Source organism: Eublepharis macularius, chromosome 1 (genome assembly GCF_028583425.1).
Source record: "Eublepharis macularius isolate TG4126 chromosome 1, MPM_Emac_v1.0, whole genome shotgun sequence".
Lineage (NCBI taxonomy): Eukaryota > Metazoa > Chordata > Lepidosauria > Squamata > Eublepharidae > Eublepharis > Eublepharis macularius.
This window is the reverse complement of record NC_072790.1, coordinates 67,111,899-67,129,947: the sequence shown is the minus strand read 5'-3', so window position 1 is coordinate 67,129,947 and position 18,049 is coordinate 67,111,899. Positions and strand designations below refer to the sequence as shown.

Sequence of the window (18,049 nt, the reverse complement as noted above, 5' to 3'; positions counted from 1 at the left end):
TCCCCATAGGGAATAATTGAGCCTCCAATTGGCCTCCAGAAGTCCAATCTCCCTGAAACTTGGGGAGTGTTGAGAAGACTGTTAGGAGTAGGCCCTCGGCAAATTGGGTGCATTTTGCTCACAAAATGCCACCCCCAGCCACCTAGAAATCCACTCTTAGTTTCCCCCATTGGAAATAGTGGAGATTTGAGGTGGGTCAGGCACCTTCGTGAGGGGGGGCATAGCATGCCCCCTCCAAGTCCAATATTCCTGAAACTTGGTTTATGAGAAGAGTATTAGGAGAAGGTCCCCAGAAAGTTTAGTATTATTAGGGAAGAAAATGGTCCCCCGGGCCCCAGGAGAGCCGGGAGCAGAATTTCCAATTGGAAACAATGGCCGAATCTTTCCTAATAATACCAAAGCTGTTTAAATACCTGAAGCCTAAGTGACTTGCCACTTCAGGATTTGGGTTTTTCCAAATTTTTCCCCACTTTGGTAAATCTGAAGTGGGAAACCCGAATATGTGCTGAGGTGCACACCCCTAGTGGTGTCAGTGAGGTTTCCCTGGCTTTGGTGTATTCATTGCCTTAACACATACTTTGGAGTTTATGCTACAAAGAAGTTTCAAATTATTTTGTAAATCAGCTTATTTTGAATAATTTTGGGGAAATCCCATGACCTCAGTAATATACCGATGGCTTGGCTTGATATACCCTTGGTCCAAATATGCTGTGAGGAAAAAATAATGCTGATATTTATTATCTTGATATTTGGGAAGCAAGAAGAAATGATCAAATTTTGTTCTGTGTTCTATTTCAGAGCTGCATTCATTGTTGACCCTTTTCTATATCAAACTCTGTTTTCATCCCTACTAACTTCTAAAAGAACAAATTGATGTAAATGATTTCAGTGAAATGGCTTTTGTTTCAATTTACTATGTGATATGCATTTCATGCTATTTAAGGCAAACCAACATGTGTGCCAAAATTACAACAGTGAAGGTTGTTAATTTCAGTAAAGCTTTTCCTGTAATACCAATTGTGATATCTAAGGCTGTCTTTGAGGGGAAAAATCAATGGCATGTGCTGTAAGTGTGTGATTAAAGGACAGAGAGAACATAAAGAATGAAAAATCCTTCCTGTTAGTTGGCTCATGTAATCAGTTCAGAGATTCTGTCATGGATATTGTGCAGTCCAAAGGTTACTGAATTTGCACATTATTTTCTTGCATCACCCTCAGTTACATGGCTGGACTTTTCCCTTTAAGGATTTTTTTTTTGCTTACCACTTTTACTTAGGTATCCTGTTGCCACCGGAGCATAGGAGTCTTCAATCTTTTAATCATTCAACTGATCAAGTTTTACTGGTTTGACCTTGCTGTTAAGCAGTCTTCGGCTTTCTTACTGAGCAGAAAAAAGGATGAATATAATGAAACACCAAACAGAAAGGCTGTTGCTTGATTTTCATAGGTCTTCACTGTGTTTCCTTTGATTAAGGGAGAACATTTCCTGCCAGCTGGCAAAAGGTACATGAATTAGAGTTGTGTTATTAAGGGAAAGAATAAAATCACATCAGCTGCCTTGTTGCCAAGTGTTTCTAGTGAGCAGTATTTATATTTCTTGTCCTAGCTTCAGCTGAAATATCAAAAGCTGTATTCTGCTCTTAAATAGGGCTGAGCCAAACCCTCCATCCAATATTTCACTTCCCTGTTTGATTTTCTTTTGGGGGATGATTTAAGGGCAATGATGAAGGGTGGTGGGGGTGTTTTATTCACTTAGTGGGATAGTGGCACATATGCTTTCCATCTCTACTAAGTTTTAGCCAGAAATGGTAGAGTAAGTACAGGAAGGTTTGTACTAACTTGTCTTCAGAGTCAATGTAGTGTGATGGTTAGAGTGCCAAGACGATCCATGTCAAATCCCCACTCATTAAACTCACTGGATAACTCTTGGCCAATCTCTCTCTGTCTCTGTCTCTGTCTCTGTCTCTGTCTCTGTCTCTGTCTCTGTCTCTGTCTCTGTCTCTGTCTCTGTCTCTGTCTCTGTCTCTCTCTCTCTCTCTCTCTCTCTCTCTCTCTCTCTCATACACACACACACACACACACACACACAGACTAACGTATCACAGAGTTGTTCTGAGGGTACAATGACAAAGAAATAATCGTGTCTGCCACTGAGTCCCTTGGAGGAGGAGTGGGATAAAGATGTCTCAAGGTAGATTAATAGGTTTAGTTTCATACGATGGTGCTGCACAAGCAGTAACATTGAAGTAGGATGGAAATTACACAGGTTGAGCATATATCTTCCTGAGCCCATGCTGTCATTTTTTGCTTAAGGATTAAATGGGAGGAAGAAGGTGACCTGTAGCAGCAGCAAGAAGCACAACCTCTGAATAGGAAGGCCTTTCATGTAATTTGCTTCCCACCAAGTTCCTCTTTCAATCCAGAAGAGTTCAGCTCTGTACTTTTGGCTTAGCTCTACTCTGAAAATTTAAGAAACCTGTTTTTTTAAAAAATGTCTGAAAACATCCAGGATTTTCCTTCATGCAAATATTATAGTGGCTCAGATATTGGGTGCTAAGGTAGTGTGGTATCTAAGGTGGAAATCCCATGCATGCTTACTTGGGAGTAAGTGTCCTTGAAATCAATGGCACTTACTTCCAAGTAAATATTTTTTTATATATAAATTTTTTATTTTTAATTACTAACCTCAGAAACTACAAAAAAGGGAAAAAGGGAACAGGGGGAAGGGAAGAAACAACATATAAAGCACACGCACTACATCTACAAGTATTGCATTCCCTTCATAATACAATTATTTAAAGTTAAACTTTCTAATATGCTATTAGATTGGTAGATCTTATAAAATACGAACTACAGTCAGGATCAGGTCTTCTCCCCCCCCCACCCGCGTCTCGGTCGCAACTCTCTCTGAACAGCTACAGTAGCTGCGCTCACTCCCTCCTCCCCATTCCCCCCTTCAGATTCTAAATCCTCTCCTTGTTGGAACCCTTGATGATTAAACACAAAGTCCCTCAGCTGTACTTCCGATGTTATCTTGTAGGCTTGGTCTTTATAACTGAACCAGATGCCTTCCGGAAATAACCATTTGTATTTTATTTCACGCTTCCTCAGAAGAGCTGCAAACCTTTTATATTTGAATCTTCTTTTCCGAGCTAAAAATGGAATGCCCTTCAATATCTTAACCTTGTTACCCAGAAAGTCCAAGTCCACATTGTACGAATTATATAAGATGGTGTCCCGAGTCTTCTTAGATGAAAAATCGATAATAATCTCGCGAGGCAACTGACGCTTCGTTGCATATTTTGAAAATGTCCGGCGGACTTCCAGAATATCGCTTTTTAACTCTTCTTTAGTTGCCTTTGCGAATGACGCCAAAAGTTCCGACACCAAATCCTTTAAGTTTTCACTTTCCTCCTCCTTCACATTCTGAAGACGCAATACCGTCTGAGCATGATCCACTTGTAACCCTATCAATTGATTCTCCAAAAGCTTTACTTCTTTGTTTGTTGCTTTCATGAGTACTGCATTTTCCTGAGCAGACTGCTCTGCCCCAGACTCTACGTCTTTAATGGTTTTCACTTCATTCTCAACTGAGCCAACCCTTTGACCGATTTCATTTAGCTTATCAACAAAGGGCTTCATAGCTTCAACGACCGACCGTTTAACCACCTCTTCAAAAGGCTCTCCTTTCCCCTGCAAAGCAGCCGAAACAGATTTGCCCACAGCAGGGCTCTGCTTTTTCGTTGCCATCTTAGGGGGGGGGAGTCCGCCAACTAAGTTCCAAAACTCAATGAAGGAGAAGATATCCGAACCTTCTTAGCTTCAACTCCCACCAATCCTTCGCATACGCTTGAAATGACAGAAAGGATTCGCTGACTTACAGGTTTTCACCTTAAATCTGCTTGTTGCCGTTCTCCATGGCCCGACAGCACGCGATGTGCTGCGCAAGTCTGCCGGCCTCCGTAGGAGCAGACGGGCAATTTACCCCCTGCATCGACTTCAGGGGGCTCTTCCCGCAGCACTCTGGACCCTGACCCCCTCACTGGGAGTCCTGGGGGTTAACCCTCGCAGGTCAACCACCCGGTCAGGCTGCTCGGGCGCTTCCTCCCGGACCTGCGGAGAGGAGCATCCGACATGGCCGGGAAAACGAAACCGAATCACTTCCAAGTAAATATTGATAGACTTGTGCTTTAATAGTACAAGATGTAAACACACACAAAAATCCCCACTAAAATATGTCGAGAACTTTTCAAGAAGCCAACCTAGGGTGAACCTGTAACCTCTTTAAATTGCAGGTAGTTGGTGTACCTAAGCCCAGGATCTGAAAGTGAACCTTGAATTTGTTTTTTCAGTCATGAGGCTTTTCTGTACTGGATTTTTTCTCTAGTTTGGCTTCTTAACTGCTTTGGTTTCCCAGTTGTTGCTTTCCCAGTTTTTGTTCGTTGGCCAATTTAGCTCAGAACTGAAACCCCTCTTGTCTTTCACTACCTCTCGCACTAGCAGTCTCTCTGACTGCGCTATTCTGCCTAACAGTGAACAAGTGTTCATTCATACTGTGCCTGGCATCACACACACGCACATACCTAGGCTTTTTAAAGGCATAGGAACAATTCTGCCCTTTTTGCATAGATTCATGGTGGGGAGGAGTAATGGCAATTGATGACAGAGGAGTTGGTGATGCAGCAAAGCTTATTTATTAGCAAATACTCCAGCAACAAAGTTATTTGGAATTTTGAAAAGGGGGCAGGATGGAAGGAAAACAGATACAACATCTCTTCCATATATTCCCTCTCATTAAAAGCTCCCTGATGTACTTTACTGTCCTTGGAAAGAAAGAGTTGTTTTCCTGTTTCCAAGTCATCCCCTGTTCATTCACACTTTGGAACCCTTTGCCCACTTCAAACACTCCCCAAAACCACCAACACCCAGACCTTTTCTGAGAAAACTCTATTCAAACAATTCAGCTGTGTTCTTATTTAGAGAGTAGAACCATGTTGGGACATGTTCTTGGAGCTGTGGTGTCACTTGGAACATTTTGTGAGTGAGCACACTAAGTATCAGTCCAGTCGTGGCACATATAACACCTATCCTCCATCAGCTGCACTGGTTACCGGTTGAGTACCGGGTCCAGTTCAAGGATCTGGTGCTGACCTATAAAGCCCTATGCAGACTGGGCCCAGCATACCTTTGGGACCACCTCTCCCCATATGTTCCCCGGAGGTCACTTCGGTCAGCTAATAAGCACTTGCTGATGGTCCCTGGCCCCAGGAAGGTCCGCCTGGCCTCTACCAGAGCCAGGGCCTTTTCAGTCCTGGCTCTGACCTGGTGGAACTCTCTGTCTGAGGAAACTAGGGCCCGGCAGGATTTGTTATCTTTCCACCGGGCCTGCAAGACAGAGATGTTCTGCCAGGCATTTGGTGGGGGCTAGGCTGCCCTCTCGCTGGCCATATCACTGAAGACTATCCACCACCCATGCAGGAGTTCATAAATGTGACGCAGGGCATGATGCAAGAGCCAAGCCCTGAGTCTAAAATGCTGTATTTTAATATTTATATCCACCAATTGAGAAATTTTAATTGTGTATGGAATAGTGTTTTAATGTTTTTATAACGTTTTTATTGTTTTTAAACTTTATGTAAAATTGGGTGTTGTTACACCACCCTAAGCCTGTTTGACGGGGAGGGCGGTCTAGAACTGTAATAAAATAAATATATATATAAATAAATAAATGTTTGGTGGGTGGTGCTGCAGAATATAAGAAATGCCTTTTGTGGAGTTGCAAGTCATATAGAAGCATCTACTGTGAGGAGAACTAAAGAAGAGATGTTTGGACTGGTCTTTAGAGGTGGGATAAAGTTGTTGATGATGAGATGGTACTCCAGGAGGGGTATTGATGGATTCTTGGGTGTATGTAGAATGAAATTAATGGCAGCAAGAGGTTAGCTTCCTCAAGTTTGGTGTGAAGAGGTCAGGCAGTTTCCTTTGGAAGTACTTGAGGAAAGGGGCATGAATCTGAGACTGTACAGAGACCCACTGGAGATTCCCAAGGAGGCAAGAATTCAGCTTCTCTGACCTTGTACTGCCAATAGTACAAGAAGCAATAATGTGGCAAAGCTTTGCCCTTAGTTGGACCCTGCAATGTAGCCTCGGTTCTTGCAGGGAAAGGGGAGCGGGGAAAGAAATTAAACCTGGGATTTGCTGAAATGAACAAAATAGAATGAATAATCATCTGTGAGACAAAGTCTGGTTTCATAAACTAGCCACAGTTTGGTTTTCTATTTTGACTGAACTGTGTCACAGTCTCTCAACTTCAGCCTTTCATGAGTAAAGTAAGCATATTTTACAAGGTTGTTGCAAGGACTAATCAGGTAAGTTGGAAAGCTGCTGTAGTATACTGGTTAGTGGTTGGGAATCAGCACTCTTCTGGTTCAAATCCCACTACTGCCATGAGCTCAGCAGGTGGCCTTAGATAAGCCACTCCTCTCAGCCTCAGCTTCTCAGCTGTATTGTGCAGATAATAATAACACTGACTTTGTTCACTGCTCTGAGTGGGGCACTAATCTCTCTAGAAGAGTGATATATAAGTACAGTTCTTATTAAGTTATATGAAACACTTTGAAAACTATGGCGGTATATAAATACCAAGTATTTATGGCAGTAGAAGTAAAGAAGTAACCTATTCTAAACTGTAAATTAATTTTAATTATTTTCTCCAATATGGAAATGTATTTTCAAATAGTTGCCCAACATTTTATTCAGAAATATTTACAAAGAAACCATTACATGTGTTATTTAAAAAAATATTTTAAAAATTCCTTCTGGATTTCTTTCTTTCTCCCATATTTAAGTAGCTATTATACTCTTCTCTTTCTCAAAATGACTTCATTTCCATAGCTATCACACCCCAGCCTGATAATCAAATAGCTTCTATTATGTTTATACAGTTTAATATAACATGAGCTGTTTACTTCATTTTCATTCCTCCTTGATTTGGCAACAGCCTAATTAATTTGTCAAAGAAGCATTTACACAACGTACGGCATGATTGTAAAACTTGTTCTTTCTAAATTTATGCAGGCAAGACTTAGTAATGTGTGATGCTCAAGTGACTATCTTGGGAGTAACTGCAAAGAGAAGTATGCCCAGAAATGATGGGTTGACTTTCATGCAGCAAGAAACAGGACCAGTATTTATAGGAGGCTTACCACATCGTTATGCAACAAAGCAGGTATTACATGTTATATCATGCTATATCTTATGCAGAGCATGCTCCTTGGGATTACATAGAAATATTAGCATTCCTTTCTAGCTCTAGCTGAGGTAATGTGGATTCAGCCAAAGTTACATACTATGGTTGAGATTGCAAGAATTTGTTCATGGGGATAGATGGATGGAAGAAAAAGTAATAATAAACTGGAATAGTGAAGGTGGAAAATAATGTTGTCAACATTCACTAATGTTAATTTGGGGCATGGAACAGATGCAGGATTGTTAACATTCCAACATAGTTGTTTACTATGTCCACATTTTGGACATTAATTGTAATATAAGGTGTCAATGATGTGATTAACGTTCTGATGAAAATATTAGAGGATCTCTTCATGAAAAATAATAGCCTCATTTCATGACACAGACATTCCAGGATTATAATCCATGTGTTCTTTCTATCATCTCCATGGTTTCATATATTTACATATATTTCAAACATTATTTCATATTCTCTCAGAACTTTAAGTAACACAATATGGATGTTTTAAAAAACCTGATGGCCGTGGTATATTCATAGTTTATATTTAATCCTGCCAAGATTATGAAGGCTACTGACTGATTTCAAGAAATACTATTTACATTATGCAGAAATCAGTATTCCTAAAGTTACTTATCTAAACATAACGTAGAATATGATTTCAAATTTGATGTTCAAACATGCCCAACTGGACAGAAACTGTTAGTTGAAATGTTTTTTTAAAAAAATCTTCAAAACTTAATCCTTAAAGTATGGATGATGGAAACAATTCCATTATTATGTGGTTGGTATAAATAACATATATGAATATGCAGATTAATAATACCATTGCTATAATCCTAATTACTTTCCAGCATGCTCAATAAGAAATCAATAAAACATTACTGATATAAATATGCGAACTACTATAATCCAGTACTTCGATGTTTATAGCAGCGTGTAAAAGAAGCAAAAAACAAAACAAAAGAACAACGGGAAGAAAGAAAAAAATCTAATTTTGTTCTTTTTTTCCCTTTGCTGTATCTTCAGTGTGGCCCTCTTCTTCTATATTTTGCAATGCAAGAGAAGCCATTAATAAGCTTCATTTTGTACAAATGAAAATAGCTTCTAGAGAAGCAAGGTGGTGTTCTTTATTTTGTATCTATGTAGTAAATAGAAGAATGTGTTAAAGATTATGTACATAAAATCTGACTTCTTTCTAAGCATTTATCTGCTAAAATGCTTCCAGATATTTTCCCTACAAGCACACTTTTACTTAGAATTTTAAAAAATTGTATAGATACTACAGTATAAATCTACTTTTATATTTTATTCTATGCTTGTAAATTTTAGTTTGACAAAAACTGTATATGATTAAATAAAAAAAACATTAAAAAGCAATTTGGGGACACTAATGCCACATGGATAAGATGAACTATAGGTTTTATTCCTACTGTTCTTCCTACTTTCATTAACAATCTAAGCATAGAGCCATACAGCTGGTATATCATTGGCTGCAGAGGCAAAGTGATCAAGCAGTCAAAGGCACCATGGCCATATAATTTCCTGTCCTTGGGGAGAACCTGTACCAATCTATATTGCCAAAGCTGTCTCTAGCCATCTTCTCAAGAGGAGTTACAAATGTATTGTTAATGGTGATAGTTTGGCAGAGCAGAAACCACTGCAGTGCTAACAAGCCAAAGATTATATTGAATAGCTGAGCTCCTTCCAAAGTCTTAGTCCAAACCGAAGTTAGTCATTTCTATTATCCCTTTTTATGCCACTAATGGAAATGTCTGGAATTATTCTTTGTGTTGCCTCCGCATGATACTGCTAGTCAGGGCCGGATCTAGGGTTGCCGGTGCCTGGGACAACCCTAGTCCGGCCTTGTGCGTGCTGTGCGCGTATGCATGCTCCCAGCATGGCATGATGACGTCATTTTGGTGACGTCATCACGCAGAGTGCCGGAGGCAGCGTGCGGGGCTGGGAAGCCACCCGCGCCATTCGCTTCTCCGCAGGCGAATGGCACGGGTGGCCTTGCAGCCCCCTGAGCTGCCTTTCACCTGCCCTGTGGGACAGGGGGCGGCTGGCTTGCCACGCACCCCCTGTCCTGCAGGACAGGCAAAAGGCAGCGCAGGGGGCTGCAAGGCCGCCCGCGCCATGCGCATGCCCCGCAGGACAGGGGGCGGCCGGCTGCCCCCTCTCCTGTGGGGCAGGCGAATGGCGTGGGTGGCCGCACTGCCCTTTGCCTGCCCTGCAGGACAGGGGGTGTGTGGCAAGCTGGCCGCCCCCTGTCCCGCAGGGCAGGCGAAAGGCAGCGCGGGGGGGGGGGCTACGGGGCTGCCCATGCTGCCGCCTGCGTGCTCCGGCACCTGGCAGCTGCTCCCGGCACCCCCTGCCTGGCAGCGCCGGGGGCAGACTACCCCCCCCCTCAATCTGGCCCTGCTGCTAGTGATTCTGCACAATCCCAAGGAACTTATGCAGGGTGCAGGTCATGTCTGAACTAACCCATAGAACTTCCTGTCAGCCATTTGGGGAAAACCCTGTTGATCAGGCTATTGACTCTATTGGTGCTTTAGAATTTTGATGTAGACACGAATTTTGAGTTCAATATCTCTTTTTTTTTCCTGAATAAATCATTATGAAGTGCTGTATTTGTGTCTTTAAACTGACTTTGAATGAAAGTGTGACTTTAATATTGTCTACACCAGTTTGACTATGACAGACAGATCTTCACACTGATTTGACACTAACAGTGCAATCCTAAACAGACTGGAGTAACTGCTTAGGATTGCACTGTAATTTGTTCCACTGGATAAACAGAGACTAATTTTTGACAAAGTATAAGTGGTAGGCATCAAAAAAGATAAGAACATTCTGGAAATGTTTAATCATCACACATATGTACTTATAATTAAATTCTACTTTTGTTTAAGCAAGAAAGATCCCTTTTTTAACCTCACAACTACTCTCATACTGACTGTTCTGTTGAACTACCATATATATAACCAATCTCCCTATATAGCCAGTTAAACTGAGGAGTTCTAAGGAAAAAGTCTTTGGTGGCAACAAAAACATTTAGAGGGAGTCGGGGAGGCAGTAATATAAAGGTCACACAAACTGCAAAGGGAAGGTTCTCAAAGTAAAAGCTTGGGTAAAGTAGACAACACCTGAAGCTCTGCATAAGCGGAAATAAAAAAGAGCATTGTTTGTGACCAGAGGCCTCCTAAGGTATAAGTTTAAAGTAAAGTAAGAAGAACTGAATTAAAGGTCCAAAGGCAAAGGTAGAAAAAAAACAAGCAAACCATTACAGGTGTTGGCTTTAGCTGTAGGATGCACAGAGATTCTGAAACAGCAGAATAGATGAAGAGCTCTGAAATCACAGAAGAAGTTTAGACTTGAGGAAAATAAGTTGGAAAGTTTAGACTTGAGAAAAAGGAAGTGGAGCATGAGAGAGAGCAACAGATGACGAAACTGGAGTTTGAGAGGGAAAGGCTGAAATGTGAGGACTTTCAAACAAGAGAAGTATAGAATCAAAGTAGAGGGTCTAAATCCTTTTTCTGAGACACCAAAAGACTAACCGAGGCACCTGACTTATGGTGTAATTCTGGAGTAATTCTGCTTAGGATTTCACTGTTAGACAGAATTAGATTCTCAGGATTCCACACAGTTTGCCTGATTTAGACAGAATCCTTTCTCATACAAAGGCTGACTTAACCAGAATCTCCTGGCTGATTAACTTTCTCTCAGAAACACACAGACACAGACTTTGTCAGGCACTACAAAGACAAAAGGAACTTTGTACTGATAACCTTAATATTTATTTATTTATATTTATGTCATTTATGGTCCGCCTTTCTCACTGAGACTCAAGGCGGATTACATAGTTTGATATTAGTACTGTCAGTATCAAGGACATTTCCATACAGTATCAAGGACTCTTTCATAAACAATGCCATATACAATTTTACAAAGGAGCTAATACAGAAATGAAGAAATGCTGAAACAGAACATAATTCTAGGACTGACATTAGACAATATGAAGCACAGGTAGTATATTTAAAGCGACAGATAATATGTAAGGCAACATAGTGGTGAAGTCTATGATTCCTAACTCATTAGTGAAGCATCTGAAACTCTCTCTACAATACAGCCTTCCTATCAGAGTAAAAAGTCTTTTTGAATAATTCAGTTTTGCATCATTTGCAGAAAGCCAGTAGAGAGGGAGCTCTTCTGACCTCTTCAGGCAGTGTGCTCCACAGGGCAGAGGCTACCACAGAGAAAGTCTGTCTACAGACTGCTATTGATTTCACCCATGTGCAGGCTGGTACCTTCAGCAGACCCTGTTCAGATGAGCAAAGCTGCCATAGAGGAACATAGAGAGGGAAGGTGGCCCCATAGGTATGCCGTACCAAGACCATGAAGAGCTTTGTATGTAATAACCAATACCTTGAACTGAGCATGGTAACTGATAGATAGCCAATGGAGTGACTGCAGAATGGTGGGTGATGTTCATGCTCCTGCTCACTCCTGATAACAGTCGAGCTGCAGCATTTTGCACCAATTGGAATTTAGATGGGAGACCTATGTATAGTGCATTACAACAGTCAAGTTTTGATGTTACCACAGCATGGATCTAGGCCATGTCGAGGTAAGAAGCATTCTTCCAGACTAAAGTGAGGTTGTAGAGGCATTTTTTGTGGCTGCCTTAACTTGTTTTTCTAGTAGCAGCGCTGTATCCAGTATAACCCCTAGGCTTTTAACCAAGTTTGCAAGGGTCAGATGAACTCCATTGAACATGGGCAGTACATGTCCTTCAAGATCTCTGCCTTCCCAACAAGCATCACTTCAGTCTTGTCTGGGTTCAATTTCAATTTTTTTTTTCAGCCATTTCACCACGGCTGTCAGGCAGCGGTCTAAGGTTTCTACGGCATCCTGTGGGGACCTGGATAGCAAGATATAGAATTGGGTATCATCTACATATTGATGACATCCAACTTCATAGCTGCGAATAAGTTCTCCTAAAGGCTTTACGTAGAGGTTGAATAACATGGGAGATAAGATTGCGCCCTGCGAAACCCCGCAAGTAAGTTCCCATTCTGGAGATAGCTGATCTCCAGTGGCAACCCTTTGAGTTTGTTCCATGAAAAATGATTTAAACCAGTCCAGGGCACATACTTTGATGCCCACTTCTGTTTCTAAATGCCTCAACAGGATGGCATGGTCAACTGTGTCAAAGGCTGCAGTAGATCCAGGAGGAGCAATAAGGAGGCATGGTCTTCATCTACGTTCAGACAGAGATCATTCACTAATGCTACTAGTGCTGTCTCTGTCCCATGTCCTGGTCTGAATCCAGACTGGAAAGGGTCCAGAGTGCTAGGGTTATCCAAGAAGATGTGGAGTTGGTCAGCTACTATATCGCTTTTCCCAGAAAAGGCAGATTAGAGACAGGGCAATAACTGGCCACATCGTTTTTGTCTAGGGATCATTTTTTAATTAGCGGATGGATAACCACCTGTTTGAGTGGCTGGGGGAAAGTGCCCTGAGTTAGCGATCGATTTACAACAGACCTCAGTGCTTCACTTATGTGATCTTTACTTGATTTTAAAAGACAAGATGGGCAAGGATCGAGTGCACAAGTAGTAGCTTTCATAGATGTCAGAATCCTGTTACAGTCTGTCATTGTAATTGGTCCAAAGCAGTCCAAATGTAATCCAGATGGTGTATTAAGCATTTCGTCCATCTCATTTGCATTGCAGCTAGCAGCTAGATCAGAGCATATCCGTGCTATTTTATCAGTGAAAAACTTAGCAAAGGCCTCGCAGCTAATTGTCTGTTCTTGGGACGGAAAAGGTTCAGATTTAGGGGTTAGAAGGTGTTGATATCCTGAACAACTAGGACGGTTGTGAACTAGCATACAGCTTAAGAAAATTTTGTGCTGGTAAGGGACATTTAGATACGTTTGGAAGGAGAAAAGATAAAGAAAATAGATAAACACTGGTGTCTTGTGACAACTGGACAGAAGCAGGCAGAGACTAGACAGTAAACATTATGACAAAAGAGAAGGTGCTGGTTCTTATTCAGCAATGAATCAGTTTAATAAGTACTCCAGATTATATTGAAAGATAAATTTGAGAAAGGAAGAGAAGTTCATCCAAACATGTTTAGAAACAGGATAGGTCAAGAAGAGAATAGGAAGGGAGCTCCACATGAATAAGAGCATCAAGTCTTCTGATTAACACATTCGCTGAATGCTAAACAGTTGCTTTATCTTCGCTCATCATGTCAGCTTTCTCCATGCCCAAGAATGTAAATTCTCTGTAGATTACCCTCCTGTTGTGCAAAATGGAGAGCACAAGCATTATCCACTCACCCTACAGTGATGTTTAAAATACCTGACTATATTTCAGTGTGGCTTGATGAGGAAAGGGGCTGTGAAGAGAAATAATTTGTAGCTTGGCTGGCCTTTTTATGACTGGCCTTGCATGTTTCCCATTACATCTTTCTTCCTCATGCTGCCCAGAAAATGACTACTACGGCATCTAGTATCCCAATTCTTAGGGAAGCTTGGCATGTTTAGTTTCATTACAAAGTTTAATTAAGCCAAGGAGCTTTCTTATGCAGAGAGAAGGAAGATGAAATAATGACAGTTGACATCTTCAGTGCTGTAGTAATAATAAGCCCAGAAATATAAATTACTGCAGCAATTACAGCAGCACAAATAACACCATTAATGCAATCAACTGTTACTTTGAGTATTTGACAACAACCTTTAATCTTCTTTCAAGTGCACCTATTTTACATTCCCTGCACCAGAACACAACCTAATCGAACCATTAATGATACTTTACTTAGCATGGAGGTAATTGCACTGGAACTTTGGAAGTGAGCAAAAAGACATTATTTATTTTAAGTTATTATTTGCAATAACATTTCACTGGGTGCATTTTGATTTACATGTGTAGCTTAGTATTTTAATTGTCATGCATATGGCCCTCAAATATCTTGGAAAATGTATGTGTGTTTTAGAGAGAAGACAAATCTACAGAATTGTTAAAGCACTAGAGAATGTGACAAAAGGGGTAATAAAAACTAGTCTGCTTTGTAATGCTTTCAACATTACATTATTTTCATGGAAGCTTATGGAATAATGCAGTGCTTTCAAGGACGGAGTTTGACAAACCACTTCTCACATGGGTTGACTCCATTACGTGGAGATTCTCAGGCTGCTCAAGGTCATGGGCCATCTCATCATGAGACCCTGATCTGACCCACAAGGCTAGAGACCATGGTTCAAAATAAAGTGTCTTAAGGTGTTATAGCACAGTAGAGCTTCTGCTTCTACACAGCAATGTTTGTAAAAGGTCTGATTATTATAATTTGTATTATTTATTTATTTACAAAATATATACCTTGCCTTTTTGCTCTCATCAAGGTCACCAAGGCAGCTAAAAGATAAAAAACATACATAATAAAAACATATCTTAAAAAACATGAAATCAAACCAAAAACACATCATTCAGACAATTAAAACCAAGTTGAAAGATGCATACATAAAATCATTAAAAATAGGGCAGCAAGGAGGAATCACTGAGGGAATGCCAGACAAACAAAAAAAAATGTTCACGGTGAAAGATAGTAATTAGAGATGAGTATGAACCGAAATACAAACCAAAGTTCATCATAAACTCAGCCAGTTCGTGGTTCATGAACTGGCGGTTCATCAGAGCCCATTTCTGATTAACTTTAGGCGAGTTCGTTTGGTTCATTTTTTGGTTCGTCATTAGAGGTGAGCACCCCCTCAGGTTTCCCGCTTCAGGTTTACTAAAGCTCAAAGCAGCACTTTTCTTGCCATTTGCAAACGGCAAGAAAAGTGTTGCTTTCAAATGCTTTTCAGCTGATGGGAGGAGGATCCCGCATAGCTGAAAAAAGCTGCCAGCATTTGAAAGCAGTAACACTTTTCTTGCATGGCATGGCATGGCAAGAAAAGTGTTGCTGCTTTCAAATGCCTGCCACCACTTTTTTCAGTTGACAAGAAGGGAAGGGGGGGGTCCCTCCTCTCCCTCCTCTCAGCTGAAAAAAGGTGCTGGGGTTTGAAATCAGCAACACATTTCTTGCCCGGCGAGAAAAGTGTTGCTGCTTCTGCCACTTTTTTCAGCTGAGAGGGGGAGGGAGTCCCTCTTCCCCCTCTCCTCAGCTGAAAAAAGCTGCTGGCATGTGAAAGCAGCTTTTTTTCATCTGATGGGAGCTGCTTTCAAACGCTGGCAGCTTTTGCCCATCAGCTGATAAGCATCAGGCATTTGAAAGCAACAGTTTTCTTGCCACAAGTGGCAAGAAAAGTGTTGCTTTCAAACTTCCCACCCTGCTTTTTTCACTTGATGGGAGGGGGAGCAGTCCCCCTTGCATCGGGTGAAAAAAGCAGTGGGGCAGAAAGTTTGAAATTTTTGTTGCTGTTTGCAAATGCAAACAGCTAGAAAAGTGCTGCAGCTGCTGCCGCTTTGCCAGGTCCCAGAAGTGACAAACCATGAACAGAACAAATCAGTTTGTGAACTTGGCAAATTCATGGTGGTTCATGGTTCTTCATTTTTCATGAACCAAGAACCTCCATGAACTGCAGTTTTCCTGGTTCGTGCTTATCTCTAATGACAACAGATGGGGACAGCTGAGTCTAAAGGGAGAGAGTTCCAGAGTTTTGGTGCCGTGACCAAGAAGGCCTTCTCCCAGGTTAATCTTAGAAGACAAAGGCACCTGAAGGAAATCCTTGGAAGATGGCTGTAGCAGACTGGTAGGTTCCTAAGGGAGGATGTGATTTTTTTAGACATGCTGGTCCCAAGCCATGTATAACTTTAAAAGACAACTCCAGAACTTTGAATTGTGCCTGGAAAGAGACTCAGAACCAGTGTAGATGAGCTAAGAGTAGAGTGATATTGTCCCTGTGACGCATTCCAGTCAATGTCATGGCCCAGTCTGGGCTCAGTGAGCGAGGACTCCTCAGGAGGAGAGGGGCTTCATGTAGCCAGCTAGGATTCCTCAGGAGAAGAGGAGCTCCATGTAGCCAGCCAGGACTCCTCAGGAGAAGAGGAGCTCCATGTAGCCGGCCCTGACTTAACAAAGGCTGGTAATCAGGAGCCACAGCTGCTGGCTAACCGGAGCTTACAGCCAGCAGCTGAAGCAGAGCCACCAGTACTCTCCAGCCCCAGCACCACAGGGGAAGCTCTGCCAAGGACTTCCACAGGGGAAGCTCAGTCAGGGACTGCCAGCACCGCAGGGGAAGCCCAGCCAGGGGCTTCCACCCTCCCCCCCCCCAGGTTCACCCACATGTAAAGAACGCCACAGACAAAGGCTGAGGCTGGAGCTGCAGGAGAGATGGTGCAGTGCTCGTCTCCTGAACTGACGCCAGCTGCTGGAGAGCAATGATGAGTAGCAGTAGGATGGAGCCCCAGCAGCTGGCTCTAATCCATGCCTGGCTATAAAAGCTGAGCTGAGGGAACTGCCAGGCATGGAAGTAAAGTGTCAAACGACCTGCAACCACTCCGTTTGCCATGTACTTTTCTCATGCCTGCCTTTGGACCTGACACTATTGGCAACTGACCTTGGCCTGTACCTGACCTGGCTCTTGGACTCTGGACTCACTCCTGGCATTTAGTTCATGCTCTGACCAGTTTGGACTTGGCTTTTGACCCTAGAACTCCCCTTCGGCTCTGTGCTGGTGCTTGGACTTGAACCACCCTGCTTGGGCTGGCCTAGCCCATGACAGTCAATATCCTGGCTGCAGCATTCTACACCAATTGAATTTTCTGAACACTTTTCAAGGGCAGCCCTGCGTAGAGTAATTGGTCATTCATGCCAAGCTACAGGACCTACAGGAGTAGAATGAAGAACACAGGAAACATACAGACCAAGAATTGGACGATGAATTCAATTTAATCTGAATACATCACCTTACCCCACTGTTTTTGACCCATATTTCCCTCTTAGGTTTGCAAGGTCATATTTTGTGGTCATTCTTCCTTCTAGATAAGGAATGCATAATATAGTTTAGATTCCCCAAAGAATTAACTCTAGTGTCTCATAGGGTTTATTTTAGAAATGATATAACTTAGATCCAAGCCACCATTTCAGGCACATTCAGTTGTTCATCTTCCAGTGTTATATATGTTATCATGTTTCAGCAAAGCCCTTCTACTCTCTACATTGGACAAACAGGTCAGTCCCTATGCAAAAGAATGAATGGACATAAATCTGACATTAGAAATCACAACTCTCAAAAATCAGTGGGAGAATATTTTAATCTTCCAGGAGACTCCATTGCTGACGTAAAAGTGGCTGTCTTCAAACAGAGACACTTCAAGGGGAGATCACAACATGAAATTGCTGAAATGGAGTGTATTCACAAATTCAGAATAATGGACTTCCAGAACTGAACAGAGACTTACAGTGCAATCCTATGGTGAGTTACTCCAGTCTAAGCCCATTGAAGTCAATAGACTTAGACTGGAGTAACTCTCCATAGGACTGCACTGTTAGAATTCTTATCTCACTATAGATGCTAATTTTTGCTCTAATTAAGTTGCATTGTACCTTTACATCCTAACATCTTCCTCTGCTACACCCAAGGCTCAGGGATCTTCACTTCTACATGTTTGAAGAAGGGAGCTCTGACTCTCAAAAAAGTACACTTTGAAAATCTTGTGGGTCTCTAAGGTGCCACTAGGCTCAAATCCTGCTGTTCTACTACAGACTGACACTGCTACCCAGCTAAATTTAGGTCCAAAGACACTAATGGCAATAACTCCAACCACCCATCTTACATACCTCCTGCTG

The 18,049-nt window shown here is 41.9% G+C and overlaps 1 protein-coding gene across 1 annotated transcript in view; it reads left to right on the top strand.

Moving 5' to 3' along the window:
• The first annotated feature begins 1,273 nt into the window (after positions 1-1,273).
• The window catches only part of LOC129324189 (protein eyes shut homolog), a 91,587-nt gene continuing 74,811 nt past the window's right edge, over positions 1,274-18,049 (top strand). Inside the window, exons 1-2 of the mRNA XM_054971265.1 lie at positions 1,274-1,503; positions 7,078-7,228. Of these exons, the coding sequence (XP_054827240.1) occupies positions 7,091-7,228 (138 nt within the window). The 5' untranslated portion in view covers positions 1,274-1,503; positions 7,078-7,090. The remainder of the gene's footprint in view (positions 1,504-7,077; positions 7,229-18,049) is intronic.